This window comes from Cololabis saira, chromosome 23, assembly GCF_033807715.1.
Source record: "Cololabis saira isolate AMF1-May2022 chromosome 23, fColSai1.1, whole genome shotgun sequence".
In the NCBI taxonomy this organism is placed as follows: Eukaryota; Metazoa; Chordata; class Actinopteri; order Beloniformes; family Belonidae; genus Cololabis; species Cololabis saira.
In genome coordinates this window covers 10063117-10081150 of record NC_084609.1, presented here as the reverse complement: position 1 = coordinate 10081150, position 18034 = coordinate 10063117, and the positions used below count along the sequence as shown (strand labels likewise).

General features: G+C 38.8%; 2 protein-coding genes across 3 annotated transcripts in view; one reads left to right on the top strand and one right to left on the bottom strand.

The window, feature by feature from the left end:
• LOC133424538 (probable polypeptide N-acetylgalactosaminyltransferase 8) overlaps window positions 1-7872 on the top strand; it is a 17370-nt gene extending 9498 nt beyond the window's left edge. The window contains exons 7-11 of one of the 2 annotated variants that reach the window (XM_061715210.1): window positions 2610-2795; window positions 2941-3078; window positions 3971-4066; window positions 4825-4989; window positions 5076-7872. In XM_061715210.1, coding sequence (XP_061571194.1) covers window positions 2610-2795; window positions 2941-3078; window positions 3971-4066; window positions 4825-4989; window positions 5076-5273 — 783 coding nt within the window. In that variant the 3' untranslated portion in view covers window positions 5274-7872. Of the gene's footprint in view, window positions 1-2609; window positions 2796-2940; window positions 3079-3970; window positions 4067-4824; window positions 4990-5061 lie in introns of both variants that reach the window. The other variant, XM_061715211.1, reaches the window with a different exon arrangement.
• Window positions 2594-18034, bottom strand: LOC133424539 (adenosine deaminase 2-A-like). The gene is made up of 10 exons (XM_061715212.1): window positions 17970-18034; window positions 17267-17651; window positions 13513-13732; window positions 12490-12700; window positions 12258-12385; window positions 9894-9984; window positions 8909-9017; window positions 8661-8818; window positions 8373-8575; window positions 2594-5701 (listed from the first exon to the last, which is right to left on the bottom strand). The coding sequence occupies exons 2-10, from the start codon at window positions 17565-17567 to the stop codon at window positions 5614-5616; spliced, it is 1509 nt and encodes a 502-aa protein (XP_061571196.1). The 5' UTR covers window positions 17568-17651; window positions 17970-18034; the 3' UTR covers window positions 2594-5613.

Sequence of the window (18034 nt, the reverse complement as noted above, 5' to 3'; positions counted from 1 at the left end):
CAATACTCCCTTTCCTACTTCCTTCCATATTTTCTCCTTTCTTCCTTCTTTCCTCCCTTCCATCTTTACTCCCTTCCTTCCTTCCTTCCTTCCTTCCTTCCTTCCTTCCTTTCTTCCTTACTTCCTTCTTTTCTCCCTTCCATACTCCCTTTCCTACTTCCTTCCCTCTCTTCTTTCCTTTTCTCCCTTCCTTACTCCCTTTCCTACTTCCTTCCTTCTTTTTTCCTTTCTTCCTTACTTCCTTCTTTCCTCCCTTCCATCTTTTCTCCCTTCCTTACTCCCTTTCTTTCTTTCTTTCCTTCCTTCCTTCCTTCCTTCCTTCCTTCCTTCCTTCCTTCCTTCCTTCCTTCCTTCCTTCCTTCCTTCCTTCCTTCCTTCCTTCCTTCCTTACTTACTTACTTACTTACTTACTTACTTACTTACTTACTTACTTACTTACTTACTTACTTCCATCTTTTCTCCCTTCCATACTCCCTTTCCTACTTCCTTCCCTCTCTTCTTTCCTTTTCTCCCTTCCTTCCTTCCTTCTTTCCTCCCTTCCATATTTTCTCCCTTCCTTACTCCCTTTCCTACTTCCTTCCTTCTTTTTTCCTTTCTTCCTTACTTCTTTCTTTCCTTACTTCCTTCTTTTCTCCCTTCCATACTCCCTTCCCTCTCTTCTTTCCTTTTCTCCCTTCCTTACTCCCTTTCCTACTTCCTTCCTTCTTTTTTCCTTTCTTCCTTACTTCCTTCTTTCCTCCCTTCCATCTTTTCTCCCTTCCTTACTCCCTTTCTTTTCTTCCTTCCTTCCTTCCTTCCTTCCTTCCTTCCTTTCTTCCTTACTTCCATCTTTTCTCCCTTCCATACTCCCTTTCCTACTTCCTTCCCTCTCTTCTTTCCTTTTCTCCCTTCCTTCCTTCCTTCTTTCCTCCCTTCCATCTTTTCTCCCTTCCTTACTCCCTTTCCTACTTCCTTCCTTCTTTTTTCCTTTCTTCCTTACTTCTTTCTTTCCTCCCTTCCATCTTTTCTCCCTTCCATACTCCCTTTCCTACTTCCTTCCATCTTTTCTCCTTTCCTTACTCCCTTTCCTTCCTTCCTTCCTTCCTTCCTTCCTTCCTTCCTTCCTTCCTTCCTTCCTTCCTTCCTTCCTTCCTTCCTTCCTCCCTTCCTTCCTTCCTTCCTTCCTCCCTCCCTCCCTCCAGACAGCACAAGGGTTAATAAGCGGTGGCCCTTTTGAACTGCACTGCACATCCACTCACTGGGCTGATTATTCTTCCTGAATGATCCATCTTTTTGTTCCATTGTTATTGAGAGCAGCAGGTTCCTCCTCTACCTATTGATGACTTTTTTTTGGGTCGGCTTGTGATCAGAGATGTTTGCCAGTTCCACTGATGTCTTCAAGCTTTAGCCGTTTCTTCATCAGTTCTTTCCATCCCTGAAGTTTCTGTCTTGTTCTTTGGCGTTGCCTTGGATGAATGTCTGATTTTAGACTAACTCCATTTATAGGAAGTTGGTCTGACTGTGGACTAAGACGTGCCAAAACACGTTGGGATGTATTTTTATCCCTTTCGTCCCTCGCGCAGATCAGCTGCTGTTGATTGTAAATCTGAAATCTCTTTTTTCTACGTTGTGTGTTTCACTTCTTATCAACAGGAAGACTAAAAAATTTGTCTCTGATCAATCAGTGTAGCTCTAAACTTTTTGTATTGATTAAAATCCAAGTGTGCAAACTGAGCATTGTGACTTGAAAAAAGATCAGGGGCTGGATTCACAAAACATTCTTAAGTTCAGTCTTGAGAAGAAGTCATATTCTCCAAAAAAGTTCTTAAGTATTTTCTCAACTTTCTTCTTAAGTTTCTTCTTAAGAAAAAATGGTATTCTTGAAATAAGTTCTCAAATTTGTTCTTGACTTTTTCTTAACTTTAAGACAACCTTGACATGTCTTAAAATGTCTTCTGTGAAAAGGTAAGACTCTAATATCACCTTTTTCAACACATTTTAGACAAGTTTAGACTAGTAGGTCATAGTTTGAGGATATACTTTGTAATTAATTACACAAAGAGCCTGTTAACTGTTTGTTAGCATGTTAGTTAGCGTGGTAGTTAATTATTATTAATTTTCCCCAATAGTATTTTTTTTCGCACATTAATTTCATCCACCATAACCTTGAAAAGTTCCTGCATCTCTTTTTCTCCTTCTCCATGTTTAGTGAGTGACTGACGGTTAAGACCAAACTACCTGTATAAATGTTGTTTGTTGGCGCGTGCAATGCAACAACCTATTTTAAGAAGTTCTTGAGTAGGGAAAATAAGAAATCCGTAAGAAACGACAGTTCTTAAGACGGTTCTTAAGAAAATATTGAGGAATTTCACTTAAGAACTTTCTTATGAACTTCTTAATTTTAGATCTTAAGATCGTTCTTAAGAACAAATTGGTGAATCTGGCCCCTGATCTCTTTCTTTGTCAAAATGATGGATCAAACAAACAGGCTTAACACGCCACGACTGGTTTAATATGAACCTTTGGTCGCAATGTAAAAAGGAGCGTTTGAACAGGAAAATGAAACGACAAAAAAACGTTTTTTGCATGATATGATTTTAATTGAATTTTTCCGTGTACCATTTCTGCAGGTGTGGCTGTGTGGAGGCAGCATAGAAGTGATTCCTTGTTCCAAAGTTGCCCACATTGAGCGAATACATAAGCCTTACCTCCCAGACATGCATGCCATGATGAAGCGTAATGGCCTGAGGGTGGCAGAGGTCTGGCTGGATGAATACAAGTACCACGTCAACGTTGCCTGGAACCTTCCCATACAAGTATAATCAGACGTCTCATTATTACCCACATGACTTTCAGCCTTTTTCATCTAAATAACCCGATTAGGTTTTATGAAAGGCTGCAAATATTCCAGATCATCCTAATTATTTAAAAATGGCCTCATGTGGTCTTCTTTTTTAACAGAATCATGGGATTGACATCGGAGATGTGACGGAGAGAAAGAAGCTCAAGGAGAGGCTGAAGTGCAAGCCCTTTCGGTGGTACCTGGATAATGTTTACCCTTTGCTGCAACCCACGACGGACCTGTTTGGTTACGGAGCTGTGAGTCAAAGTCTGTTCATCCGTTTGCGAGCAGTGGAGGACTTTCAAGTTTTTAAACAGCTTTGTTCAAGTCTCGCTGTCAAATTGATTAAATTGGAGCTCTATCTCAGGAGATGGATGTTTAAGTGACTTGCAAAAGTTATGTTTTGATTGATCTCCAAAATGCTGAGCTTTTTTGTTTTTTAGATCAAGGGAGGGGCAAAGAAAAGTGGGCATCACAAAATCCAATCACTCTTATTAATGTCCCAACAATGAGCAGCAATTGACTACAAGCTGCTTGACACAATATCTTTTTAACTTTAATTAAGAGTCTAGAACTGTTTTTAATGCTCAGGTAGTCTCTGTCCACTCTGAAAGTCTCTCCTTGCGTGTAAACTTGCTGTGATTCATCTCTAAATCATGTTCACGTCTGGCTTTCTGCTGACTGGGTATTTTGACAGGGTTGCGTCTCAGAGACGGCGGGACACTTGCCGAGGCAGCAGAGCTCGACACACTGAGTGTGAAGGCAGTTTCATATTATATATGAGCCTGAAAACAATCCTGCTCTCAAATAAGAGAAAAGAAATACGCTGTGGATTAAATATAGTCATATACTCCTGCAGGGGAACAGCAAAGTACCTTTTTAATATGTAATTGCAGATATTAACATTAATAAGAACAATGGAAGTTGACTTAAACTCTTTCAGAAAGACTTCCAAAGAAGTACACGCTGAGGAACAATTGTCCTTCAGTCCCCTAAATGATGAACAAAATCCGTGCATTGACAAGAAGATTGAGCAAACCCTAACTTGCTCAACAGCAGCTGACCCTAACGTGTCGAAGCTTTTGCATGTGTTGAGGTTGTTGCTTTTTCTGAAGGAGAAACACCTGACAGATCTGTTTGTGTTGGCAGCTGATCAATGACCGGGCTCCGGGTAAGTGTGTGGATCAAGGGCCGACGCCTGGAGACACACCCATCTTATATGGTTGCCACTTCCACAGCTCTCAGGTACGCTCACTGACTACGTTTACATGCAGTCAAAATTCGGGTTATTGCTAATATTCCGGTTACTGAAATATTCAGAATATTCCGTTTACATCGTGAGCAAACAGGGTTATCCCTGTATACATGATGATTAATCATTTGGGATATCTCGATCAAACCAGCGACGCACGGAGATCATGACGCAATTACCGCCATTTCCGCTTCTTCTTCCTGTATCCAAATTCAAAACAAATGCTGCTTTGCGCAACTTTTCGCTCTTTTTCGCTTTCGCTTTTCTGTAAATCTCGCTATCCCGGTACTTTCTACCGTCTACAAATGCAGAAATGTTCATATCCTTCATTACATTTATGAAGTGATTAGTCTCCTCCTCACTCCAAAAGTGTGGCGTGGTGTTGCGTTTCGCCGTGTTTATAAGAACTTCCTGGACTCAAAAGACCAGGATTCCTTGCAAACAGAGCATGTGCCGATAACAAATTCATGTTCAGTTTGATCGGGATATTCCCTTTGGCGTTTACATGACCGAATATTCGGGTTTTAAAAAGAGTAACCCAGGGGTCATATTCGTTTTTTTAAAAACCGGAATATGAGCAAATTCAGGTTATTCAAAGGGGTTATTGGTGTTAACTTGGCCGTGCAAATTCGGGTTATTACCAATATTCGGGTTTTAAAAGGGTTATTGAGTGCATGTAAACGTAGTCACTTCATGCAAGGATGGGTTTTGTTTATTTTCACGCGTGCGTGACGGTTATTCTGCATCTCAGTACTGTAGCTACCACACTGATGGACAACTCCACATCGGCGCTTTCAAATCGCACAAACAGTTAACCGACCGCTGCGTGGTGGACCCCGGCTCCGGGCTCCTCCCGGGACTGTACAACTGCAAACCGGCCCAGAAGACACGTCATATGTTATGGGATTTTAAACAGGTAGGTATTTTAGTTTAAGAATATAAACATGCAGCAGAGAGGGTCTTGGCTGATGATGAGTTTTATCCCCAGGGCGGTGCTATCAGGAACAGGGACACGGAGAGATGTCTGGAGGTGACACGAGGCCAAGACGGCTCCTTCAGACTCGTCGTTCAGCAGTGCACTTCTCAAGTCTGGAAGATACAGCACGTCTTTGGGGGCGACGGGCCACAGAAACGGCGTCTTTGAGCCGCACGGCAAACCAGCAAAATGCACTGGTCAGAACTTATGTCCATTTTGTTTGAATGTTTTATTTACATCGCTTTTTCTCTTTCTTGACAAACAATATGTGAGTTATGGCCTTAATTCATATTGCATCAGTGATTGGACTTTGTACTGATGCAAAAAAATAACTTTACTCTCTCGCAAGGATGGTTAATTGGTTTTTCCTTCTTTCCCAGAGGATTTAAAAGAAATGAGTACAATGATGATCACAGTACCTTCCCAAAACAAGGTGTGGTATGATGACCTAAATAAAGCTCCTTCTTCTTTTTAAAGACTGCTGATGGCCCGTAAGTCTTCGTTTTAGTTGAATTGTAATCCCAACGTCATTCAAGTCAAACAGGATCCGCTGAGTTTCAGTTGTCATGAGTTTTTAGAGATGAAAGCGTCCCATTTTTTCCGCCACGAGACGAGAGCTGCATCCTTCAGAGCAGTTGACATCGAGCTGTATCTGCAACAGAGGAAACGATCAAGTCGCATAACTGCAACATCATCGCAGGAAATGCACTAGTCGTTTTTATTATGGTAATATTTTTGGCTTATAAAGTTCTTGCTGATCACAAAAATCTAACTTCTTGTAGGAAGTGACCGATGTTTTACTGCAACAGTTTCAGGGAAGGTGCAGTAAAGATACCCAGCACACACGGCAAATAAAGAGCTCTATGTACGAAAGGTGAGAATAGGGTTGGTTGTCGTTTGAGGCTAAATGGGCATGAAACCCTTGTTGGAAACGCGTCCTACCAAAACAGACCATCAAGAGCAAAATTAAACCAATCAGCTCAACAAACAACCAGCCAGTTAGTAAACTCTCGTCAAAGAGAATTGAGAGAAAACATCCACTCCACCCCAACAAGCCTGTTTGCCTTTGTCCTTTTTAACCAGACGGAGTGGCAAGAAGGAAACACAAAAGTGAATCATGTCTAAACAACTTACAATCAAATTATGTCGTTGCATAATTGCTGAAAAAGGTGGCAAGAGTCGTGGTGGCCTTGAAAATAATAGGCAGAAAATTGTATATTGTTTCAAATTTAAAGTGTTTGTTTATATTTCAAAAATAACACCCAATTCTAACAGTTTTCTTTCTAATATTTCCATGTATCTCTATAAATACATTGGGGAAGTTTATTTTTCTATACATTGTTTTAATTTTTTTGCATTTTCTTAATTTTCTGAATCTATTTTCTATTGTTTTAATTCTCGGGGTGATGCAGAGGAAAGTATGTATCGGACAACAACTGCAACTTTAAAAACTGAGAAAATCTACATTTATATTACAAAGCAAAAATGTTTTAAATATGCATTTAAAAGTAGAATTTCTTCACAGTTAATTAACTTGGGACCTTGCGAGTCACTGGACTGTTACATTTATCTAAGTGTCTTAACCCGCCGTCTGCAATCTTGGGTTTAAACCAAGTACAGAGAAGTTTGTTTTATTTTGCTCAGTAGGTCCCTGTAAAAGGGGCTTTAGTTTTTACGATGGTGTAAGATTTATTTTTGTGTATTACTTCCTGATCATCTTAATTGCATCCTCCACGATGTGAGACGTAGAAGATTTATATCCCCTAGAAAATAATGTAAACAAAGAAAAAAATGTTCCCAGCTGGTAACTTACATTAGTCCTTATCTTTACAACCGTCTTCTACAACTGCCAATGAATAAGCGCCATGAACGAGCATCAATTTGCACAGTGCCCTGCAAACTAAATTTAGCATGTACACAACATACCAAATTAGAGGCAATTATTTGCTACATAAAGTGTTCCGTCTGGGAATTAAATTCCCGTTTATTTGCTTCTCAAACATTCCCAGTGTCCCTTTCACCTAAAATCTGGCATTTTTACTGCACAAACTAATTTTTATCTGAATTTGAGCGTTTTAATCAGAATTAGGTTTATTGGCCAAGTAGGAACATGCCAGACAGGGAATTTGACTCCGGTTGTTTTGCTCACTGTACCCAGATTTAAATAGTTGCAAACAGTAATAGACAAATGGCTCCTATTAGCCTATACAACTTAAAAGAAAAAAAAGTGAAAGGTGCAGCAGTATGAGGTAGACGTAATTAATGAAAGGTGCATTGTTACAGCATATGATTCCATTTTAGGAGTCTTTATATATGAGAAAATGACCAAAAACCTGTAGACCGAATATTATCATCATTATTATTATCTTTCATCTGTACTAAATCAAAGATCAAGTCTGTAAGGTCAAACTGTAACCATCAGCAGATTTTATGAACATCTAATGGAGGTTTCTGACCTGTGTGTTTCTGATTTTATGCTCACTGATATTCCCTTCCCGAGGCAGACGGCTCTGCAAGGAGGCGTTTCCTCTCTGGTCCCTCTGTGTACATTTTTACTTCATATTTTCTTTTTAATTATTTTTATTTATTTTTTTATTATGTTGTGTGTATGTGAGGGGTGGGGGGGTTTGAGCCCGGTTTTTACCTTTAAATTGTACAATGTTTAAACATGTAAAGCACTCTGTGCTACATACAGGACTGTCTCAGAAAATTAGAATATTGTAATAAAGTCCTGTATTTTCTGTAATGCAAAAATGTCATACATTCTGGATTCATTACAAATCAACTGAAATATTGCAAGCCTTTTATTATTTTAATATTGCTGATAATGGCTTACAGCTTAAGAAAACTCAAATATCCTATCTCAAAATATTTGAATATTCTTGGAATCTTAATCTTAAACTGTAAGCCATAATCAGCAATATTAAAATAATAAAAGTCTTGCAATATTTCAGTTGATTTGTAATGAATCCAGAATGTATGACATTTTAGTTTTTTTTAAATTGCATTACAGAAAATAAAGAACTTTATCACAATATTCAAATTTTCTGAGACAGTCCTGTATATGTATGAAAAGTGCTTTATAAATAAAGTTTGATTGATTGATTGATTGGTTGATTGATTGATTGATTGATTGATTGATTGATTGATGTAAATTACATCAGAACAAACATGGGGTTGATTCGAAAGTATTGAATCTCGGTACGTTTTACGTTCAATTCATTTATAGTTTTGGGCATGTCTTGGGATTTGTTTGGTAATCTTCTGAAACGTACTGTTTTAACGACTAAACATTAGGATATAGAAATAGAACATATTCTGACCTGATGGAGTTCACAGCCAGCTCCTTCAGAGTCCCCAGGTTTGCTTTCAGGCCCCCGATGCCAACGAAGGCCTCATAAAAGTCGTAGGAGAGACCCGTGGTCCCAAACAGAGACGGGTCATCGGAGCTGATCACCATGGGGTGGCCCTCGGACATCAGCACGGCTGCAGGATGGTTCCTCAGGTCAGACACCAGCTTCAGCACCTGGAGGTTAGCGATCACACACCCGGCTACTGCAGAGATGCACACAGCTCTGCTTGATTTGTGGATTCAGGTGTTAAAAGCTCACCTGGTTTGAGATGGGACACAGCTCCACGGCGACATTTCTCTTTCTGGAGAGCTCTTTGGCGACGGGATGGTGTGCCAGCGCGTATCCGTGTCCAATACGCGATGTGTTGAACAGAAGAGCGTCCAGGATGTTTTGATCCACTGCGGTCCCTTCATCGTCTGCGGCAAAGAAAATTCCCAGAGTTTTACTTTTCAAACCTGCCGAGTGCTCTTGTTTCGTAATCCAATTCAACTGTTTGATCTGCCAACCTGTCTCTCCTGCGTGAAAGAAGTACGGCAGCGATACTCCCATCTGGGCTGGCAGAGAGAGGGCCTCTCTGAAGTACCACAGCGTGCTCCCGCTGCTCTCCCTGCCAACCTGGAACCAGAAGGCATCACATCACAAACACTACAACCAGTACTCGAGTTGTAAAAAAATAAAATCAGGGGGGGATGGTGGATTTTATCATATGGGGACAGCTGATTACAAATAATATAATATATTACAAATAATAGCACTGACCAAAACACCTGCAGAAATACTGCAGGAATGACATAGCAGCAGTTAAATGCAGCCTTCTGTAAGCTTTAAATATCCACTGGGCTTACATCAAATACATCAAAACACAACAATAAAAAACACTTTTCTGAACTTATCAATATGACTCTGTCCTTCACAGGATAAGTAAAATGGATCACTGCAAAAACTCAAAATCTTAACAAGAATATTTGTCTTATTTCTAGTTAAAATGTCTCATTTTAGTAAAAAAAATCTCATTACACTTAAAACAAGAAAAAACAAAAATGTTCACCTATTTCAAGTAGTTTTTCACTTGAAATAAGTAGAAAAATCTGCCAGTGGAACAAGATTCTTTTTGCTTGTAATAAGAAGATAAATCTTGTCCCACTGGCAGATTTTCCTACTAATTTCAAGTGAAAATTTACTTGAAACAGGTAAAAATTGTCAAGTAAGTTATTTTTCTGGTGAAGACTCTAAATGTTGAAATAGCAGTAAAACCACATTCATTGATGAAATGACATAAGGGATGGAAAGGGGGGATGGCAGTTTTACAGGGGGGATGATTTTGACCGTTTTTATTTTATTCCTCATCCCCCCTCATCCCCAGTACTGATTACAACACAACAGGGTTCAGTGTCACTCGCTCCTACAAGCAATTCACAGTTTTCCTAAATAAAGCTGCACATTTTAGAAGGCAAAACTTTGTTCTTATTGTGGATTTCAATCATTTCCTACCATGTCAAATCCTGCAATCACATCTGGGAAGTCCTTCTTGAGCTGGATGGTTTCTTTTACAGCTGCTTTTACCTCCACTACAGTCAGCGCCCTGAAGAAAGAAGCAACAGACACAAAAGTTAAAGTACTGCTCAATTCCACACGAGAACTGACGCTGTAGGAGACATTTCTCGATAGTTTTGAAAGCTAATAAAAGACTCAAATCTAGGAAAGCCCTTGGAGCACATCCACCAGTTTTAAAGAAAGCCTTCCATATCTGCACATCTGAAATCCGACAGCGAAATCATGTCTACAAACATCAGTGATCACAAGAAGACCTTCAATGACCCATACACTGGAGGTTCAACCAGATAACTGTTTACAGTCAGAGTTAATCACGTGTGACGCTCAAGCAGGGACTTTCAGAAAGGTCAGGAGGGAATTCAGCGACTTATACTGGATGAAGGGGCAACATAATGGTTCTGTGATCCAAATCCTGCCTGTAAAAATCAGAGGAATCAACACATTCATGTCAAATTCCCCTGAAGCGTCTATACTCTCCTGACTATAAAAGATAATTAAAGTCATCGGGCTTCATTTTTTGTGAAACATGAATTGTATGTTGGGAATGTGAAGGGAACGCATCAGTCTAGAGTCTAGACGGACAGAATAATCAAATGAGATCTGCTGAGAGACTCAACCCTAAGGTGCTGGAGCGCCGTCCACCGCCGTCACATGACATCACATGACATCACCATGACACCACCGGGGATTTTCTCAGACCGCACCACAGAACATTAACGCCCGCTTGTGCGTACGTTTTCAAAATATAGCCAGTTTGTGGACTTCCCGGATATTTCCGTTGCTAGGAAATAGGGAACTAAATTAAGAGATAATAAACGTAATTTAATTTGCAGGATAATTTTTCAAAAGTGGACCTTAATAGTTAAAGCGGAGGATGGACATCAAGGCACATGGTCCCCACTTTATTTAATTTGTATGGATTTTTGTTTTTTCTCCAATTGAAAAAACAAGCACAACATTAGTTTGTGGAGGATGGTCTGTGAGCTGCACGGATGGAGCATGCATTAGTCACATGGTCGTTTTTAATGAATTGGTGAGTTTTTAAGTGGAGCGTCAGTTTTTTTATGTTAATCACTTATATTAAACAGTCAGTGCAGCACATTTAACTCAATGAAATATCATTAGATCTGTTAGGATTTTATGAAATTGCTTTAAGGTTTTTATATAGATACTACGTTCTTACTTCATGAGGATTGTAAGACCGTTTGGGATTTAGCGTGTCCTGGAACCTGAGAGACGGCTGCGTCAAGGGAGCATTTCAGGAGGACCTGGTAATTTAGCTACGGACCAGAGTCTTGTATTTATTTTAGAGAAAAAGGTGTATGAGAAGTATATTAAGTAATTTATGTGCTTTTTTTGTTGTTCTTCCCCCCAAGTATTATGGTTAACCCATTTTTGTATGGATTTATGTTCTATCTAGTGAAGCAATATAACTTTGGAGCTCTCATTTTGGGTGACTAAAGAAATAATTTCCAGAACAGTCTTGTTTTTTAAGGTCCTGACTGTTTAGACCAGGGGTCGGCAACCCGCGGCTCCAGAGCCGCATGTGGCTCTTTAGTGCCGCCCTAGTGGATCCTGGAGCTTTTTCAAAAATGTTTGACCTTTTTTTTCCTTTTTTTTCCTTCTATTTTTTTTCCTTTTTTTCTTCTTTTTTCCTCCTTTTTCCTTTCCTTTTTAATCTCGACATTTCGACTTTTTTCTCAAAATTTTGACTTTCTCGACATTTCGACTTTTTTCTCGAAATTTTGACTTTTTTCCTCAACATTTCAACTGTTTTCTCGACGTTTTTTACTTTTTTCTCAACATTTCAACTTTTTTCTCGACACTTACTTTTTTCTCAGCATTTTGACTTTTTTCTCGACATTTTTACTTTTTTCTTGACATTTTTACTTTTTTCTCGACATTTCCACTTTTTTCTCGAAGTGCATCATGAAAAAAAAAATCTTCCCCCAGTTCTAACTAATATAGAAACATGCATCATTCTAATAATGAGGCTTATTCAAGACTTTTAATTTTTTGCGGCTCCAGACATATTTGTTTTTTGTGTTTTTGGTCCAATATGGCTCTTTCAACATGTTGGTTTGCCGACCCCTGGTTTAGACATTTTTGCTTAGTCTCCCAAGTGAAAACAAGAAGAGATAACTTAAAACTGACATGTGTAAGTGTCTTTCTTGTGTCTGGCTCAAAATATTGTGCATGATATAATAAAGCTTATAATGACATTTGATTCTGATCTCTGGTTTTGTTATGGTGCACCAGACTAACGAACACGCAGATCTTTCAGATCCTAGTATGTCTTACCTGTTGACAGAAACTATGATCCTGACACCGAGAAAGTCTGGATGGTCTTTTATAAAGTTCTGTGTAGTTTGTTGAAATGTTTTCAGAGTCCAGATCCTATCGTGGATGGTTCCATCCAGCTCGTACGTCTGCAACACAGACAACACAAGTTTCAGTTAGACTTGGAAATGGGATATCGATGGTGTGAGGAAATATAAACTAGAGCTGCAGAGATCAGGTGTGACGCACGAACCCTGCACAGGCTGCTCCTCACTTCCAGATACATGACGTTGTCGGCGTAAAGCTCCTCCAGGCCCTGGTGGAAGTAATCCTTCAGCACCGGCGCGTGAGTGATCAGCCCGGTGGCCGCGATGAAAGCTTTCTCAAACTTCTCCCACACAACGTTCTGGTTTGGATATTCACCATTTGGATCCTCAGTAAACAGTGTGAGGTGCTGGATTAAACTGAAAAACACCCAAATAAAAACAGACTTGGTTTTCTACCCTCTCTTTCAGAGGTGTCAAAAGTATTCACATTCATTACTCATGTAGAAGTATAGATACTAGAGTTTAAAAATACTCCTGTAGAAGTTGAAGTATCAACTCAAGTTTTTTACTCAAGTAAAAGTATAAAAGTACTGGTTTCAAAACTACTTAAAGTATAAAAGTGAAAGTAATGTAAGGGGGAAAAAGCCATTAAGGACAAAAGCCATTGAAAATGAATGTATCTTAGTATAATGCAAATATATTAATGAACCATATATGTGTACTATTGAGCATTAACATGTGTTTCAGAGAGCAGCAGATATGATGACTAGTTGCCTATAAGTATTGTAATGGTGCAAAAAGTCAAACTTCAGAGGCATGTTATCATTTATCCTAACCTTTATTGGAATGTACATCCAAGTTTAGTTGCAGGAATCTGAGGGAACGGATGTAAGAACAAAACTGGACAAGAACATCTGAAACAACCACAACCAAATTCACTCTATGGATGGAGCAATTTAACTGGATAGTTTTTTTTTTAAAGGCCGAAATGGAATATAGTAACGAGGCTGTTTTTAAATGTAAGGAGTAAAAAGTACAGATAATTGCGTGAAAATGTAAGGAGTAAAAGTAAAAAGTCGTCTGAAAAATAATTACTCCAGTGAAGTATAGATAACCAAAATTTCTACTTAAGTAAGGTAACGAAGTATTTGTACTTCGTTACTTGACACCTCTGCTCTCTTTACACCTCGTCCTCACATGTCAAAGTTCAGGTGTCCTGTCAGTTTCACCTGTTGTCAAAGCCTGCGTTGTCTCCTATCCTGGACCTCAGAGTCTCCAGCAGCTGCCAGTAGAAGCAGTCCCACCGTGGGAAGGGCTGGCGGTCCGAGAACAGGAAGCGGACCGAGTTGTCCCACGTGAAGCAGATGTAGCAGTTGGGCCGGTACGTGACATTTTTCACCAGCCATTCAGCGCTGACCATAGACGAGCTGTGGACGTGGAGGGCTCCGCCTGTCATCAGATGAGAGGTCCAAGTCAGGCTGAGGGCCCGAATACAGTGTGTTTCTGTGCAAACACTTTAAAAGGACTGATTCAGGAGTCAGAACAACCCTGTATCCATTGGTGAGGAGTGTCGCCTTTCATCAGGGATGAAAACGACTTGAATCAAAGCAGTTTGGAGCAAGATCAGAACATGTGATTGCAGGTTCGTCATGTTCGCACCTGGGCCAATAGAGCTATATCGAGATAAAATGCTCTTTTTAGTCTCTGGCATAACTCAGGAATCTTATTCCACTTAAGATGTGGTGTTGAGAGTCCCTACACACAAACTGAGGAATTTAAAAGGTTTTTAAGTAAAAAAATGTGTATAAACGATTGTTTGAAGTTGTATCTTAGTACGGTTGCTGCTATTATATATATATATAATACATATATATACACATATAACACTCATCATTGCATCCTGTACAGTAAGGTTGGATGGTCCTCCCTCTCTGAGAGGCGAGATTTTCACTTTTATTTATTTATCTATAAGGCTATTATTGGCTTGCTGCCGACTTATGTTTCCTCCCTCCTTGCTTGGTCTGCTAGTTCACACAACACTCGATCCACTGACTGGCTTAGACTACAAGTCCCCCGAGTCTTTACTGAGCTTGGTAGATCTGCTTTTAGCTTTTCTGCACCTTCCACCTTCCACTCATTACAAAACACTCTAAAAATTAATTCACTAGTGTCTTTTGGTCATTTTATATCCCTGATCTTAAATCTTTTAAGCACTGCTTGTATCCGTTTTAAATGAATTATTGTTACATTATTTATTAATTGTAACTTCATATTTGTTTAATTGACTGCTCTTTTGTTGTTCTATTTTTGTCTCTATCTTTTGTTTTTACTTTTGTATTGCTCGACGTCATTGTAAATGAGGGCTCGCCCTCAATGATTTTTCGAGTTTAAATAAAGACATATATATATATATATATATATATATATATATATATATATATATATTGTTAGAAGATGCAAAAGGAGGGGAGTTTAAGGCTTCTTTTTTCCTTCACTTTGTAGTTTTACTGTCTTTGTTTGGTAATCTTTGTGTTTCAATGTACGGTAGTAGTTTCATGTCTTGTTAAATATGTGCATCCATCCATCCATCCATCCATCCATCCATCCATCATAACCACTCAATCAGCATCTCAGCCGTCATCCTGGGAAAGCATTTTGGCTGGGCAGTACACCTCCATAAGATATATCGATATATACCGTAAGTATTTTATGATACCAGTATGATATGAACATGAGAATATATCGTAATATCAACATGTACTAAATGTTGCTTTAAGACAGTTTTTTCCCCTTTCTAAATCGAGCCATGAGTGCAGCAGAGCTTCCTCTGATCATACTTATCGACTTAACGTCTCTCAGCTGAACCCACACCTTGTTGTCACAAATGACAGCATACCAGAGTTATTTTGGGAAATAAAATTGTAAATAAAAAAAAAGAGTCAGCAATTACTTCATAAAGTCAAAATTTTTTACTTTAAGAAGTAACATTGCAGAAGTCTTTATATGCTTTTTATATAAACTAATTATTTTCTAGACAATTTTATTTTGATAAATACTGTTAAATCATACGTGTTGTCATATAAAATACAGGTTTATATCAAACATTCAGCCTCAAAGCCTGTGATACGTTTGCACACATCATAATGCCATTATAATGTATTTTTTTCCAAGTATAGATTCCAGTGTGACCCAAAAGGAGAAGGTAACCATGGCTGCTGGTTTTGGTACCAGAGAAAAATGATAATTAACATTTAACTAATTTTAAAGATCAGTCGGTTAAAGCAAAATTTACATCTTAAAAGGACCTTTTGGAAAGAGGACTTGGAACAGATTGTAGAAAGAAACAGGGGATTACGTCACGTAAAAGTAAAACTAACTCACTTGTTGCTTTAAGACTGTTTCTTTTTCCCTTTTAATCGAGCCATGAGTGCAGCAGAGCTTCCTCTGATCATACTATCGACTTAACGCCTCTCAGCTGAACTCAGACCTCGTTGTCACAAATGACAGCATACCACAGTTATTTTGGGAAATAAAATTGTACATTTCAAATTCTAAACAAAAAAAAGTCAGCAATTACTTCATAAAGTCTGAATTTCTGACTTTAAGATGTAAAATTTCAGAAGCATATTGGAACAGAGATCTATGGTATTTATGCTTTTTATATAAACTAATTATTTTCTACATAATTTTTAAAAAAAAATATAAATACTGTTGTTAAATCATACATTGTGGATCAAGTTAAAATTCGCCATTTAAACCAGGTCATATAAAATACAGGTTAATATTTGTCCACACCATAACTTCATTATAATTTCTTTTTTTACAAATAGATTCCAGTGTAACCCAAAATGAGGACGTAACCATGGCCGCTGGTTTTGGAATCAGAGAAAGGTTATGATTAACATTTAACTAATTTTACAGATCAGTCAGTTAAAGCATAATTTAAATCTTAAAGGACCTTTTGGAAAGAGGACTTGGAACAGATAGTAAAAAGAAACAGGGGATTACGTCACATAAAGTAAAACTAACTGTTGTTGCTTTAAGACGGTTTCTTTTTTCCTTTTTAAAATCGAGCCATTTGAGTGCAGCAGAGCTTCCTCTGATCATACTATCAACTTAACGCCTCTCAGCTGAACCCAGACCTCGTTGTCACAAATGACAAATACCAGAGTTATTTTGTGAAATAAAATTGTAAATTTCAAATTATAAACAAAAAGGTCAGCAATTACTTCATCAAGTCAGAATTTCTGACTTTAAGATGTAAAATTTCAGAAGTATATTGGAACAGAGATCTATGGTATTTATGCTTTATAGGCTTTTTATATAAACTAATTATTTTCTACATTTTTTTAAATATAAATACTGTTGTTAAATCATACATTGTGTAAGTTAAAATTCACCATTTAAACCAGGTCATATAAAATACAGGTTAATATTTGTTCACATCATAACGTCATTATAATTTCTTTTTTTCCATATAGTGTGACCCAAGATGAGGACGTAACCATGGCCGCTGGTTTTGGAATCAGAGAAAAAGGATAATTAACATTTAACTAATTTTACAGATCAGTCAGTTAAAGCATAATTTACATCTTAAAAGGACCTTTTGGAAAGAGGACTTTGAACAGATTGTAGAAAGAAACAGGAGATTACGTCACGTAAAGTAAAACTAACTCAGATTTAAAAAGATGTTGGTAAACAAAGATGAAATGTTCATCAGTCTGGGTAGTCTGTAAATAATTATTGACACGCTATAGGTGGCTTAAAGGTTAAAAAAAAAAACAAAAAAAAAAAAACTTTTCATTGTTTCCAAGTATTTCACAGTTCTCTTTAATCCGCCCTCTTGCAGCCGTTTCTAACTATGTCTGATTTTTTTTTACCCTGAAATATAAATGCTTTGGTTGGGCAAAGTCGTCATGTTAGAAAAGTTTGATTCATACTTCCCCTCAGTAGTGACCCCTTCAGACACAACATAAGGTTTACCTTTAGGCATCTCCTGCAGCAGTTTGAAGATGGTACTCTTCTGGATGAGATGCTTAGCCTTGAAGAAGTGAAGAGCCGGGGGGAAGTGTGCGGCCGACATCTCCTGCTCCTTCAGCTGGTGGAGGTAAGCGTCCAGCCTCTTCTCGGCGGGGGTCAGGGTCAACAGCCCGCCCGTCTGCCTGGACGCCTCCTGACGCATCAGCAGGTCCCTCTCAACGGGGTCGGGCACCCCATCGGCCTCCCTCACCAACCACAGCAGGGGCACGTAGGTGACCAGAGCCAGGCAGAGTGAGATCACCATGTCCTTGCGTCCCACGGGGAGATGCTGCGATCCGACTAGAACATGCTGCTCCGTCCCTCCCCGAGAGCAGGACTGCTGTCTCTGCTGCCGGGAAAAGAAAGATATTCCACTGAGACGAGAACAAATTACATTAAAATGCCTACAGGGCAGAAGTGCAGCTGTCTCTCTCTCTCTCTCTTTTTTTGTGCTGTGGGTAAATACACTTAAACTTGTTTTGAGGTCATTAACAATGACATTCTTTGCCTCTTGTATTTCTGACCAGACAGTTGTCCTTAAAACTGACCACAGCCACTTTGCCGACAAACACGATTAAAGAAAAGAGGTGGAAAGTCGCACAAAGTCCTCAAACACAAGTAATCAACAGTTTTAATGGCTGATTTAGATTTAGATAGTCATACTTACATCTATGGAGGATCCTGGGGTCTTGTGTCTCAGCGGCGTCGCCCTAAACGCTCAGCTCGTCTTCC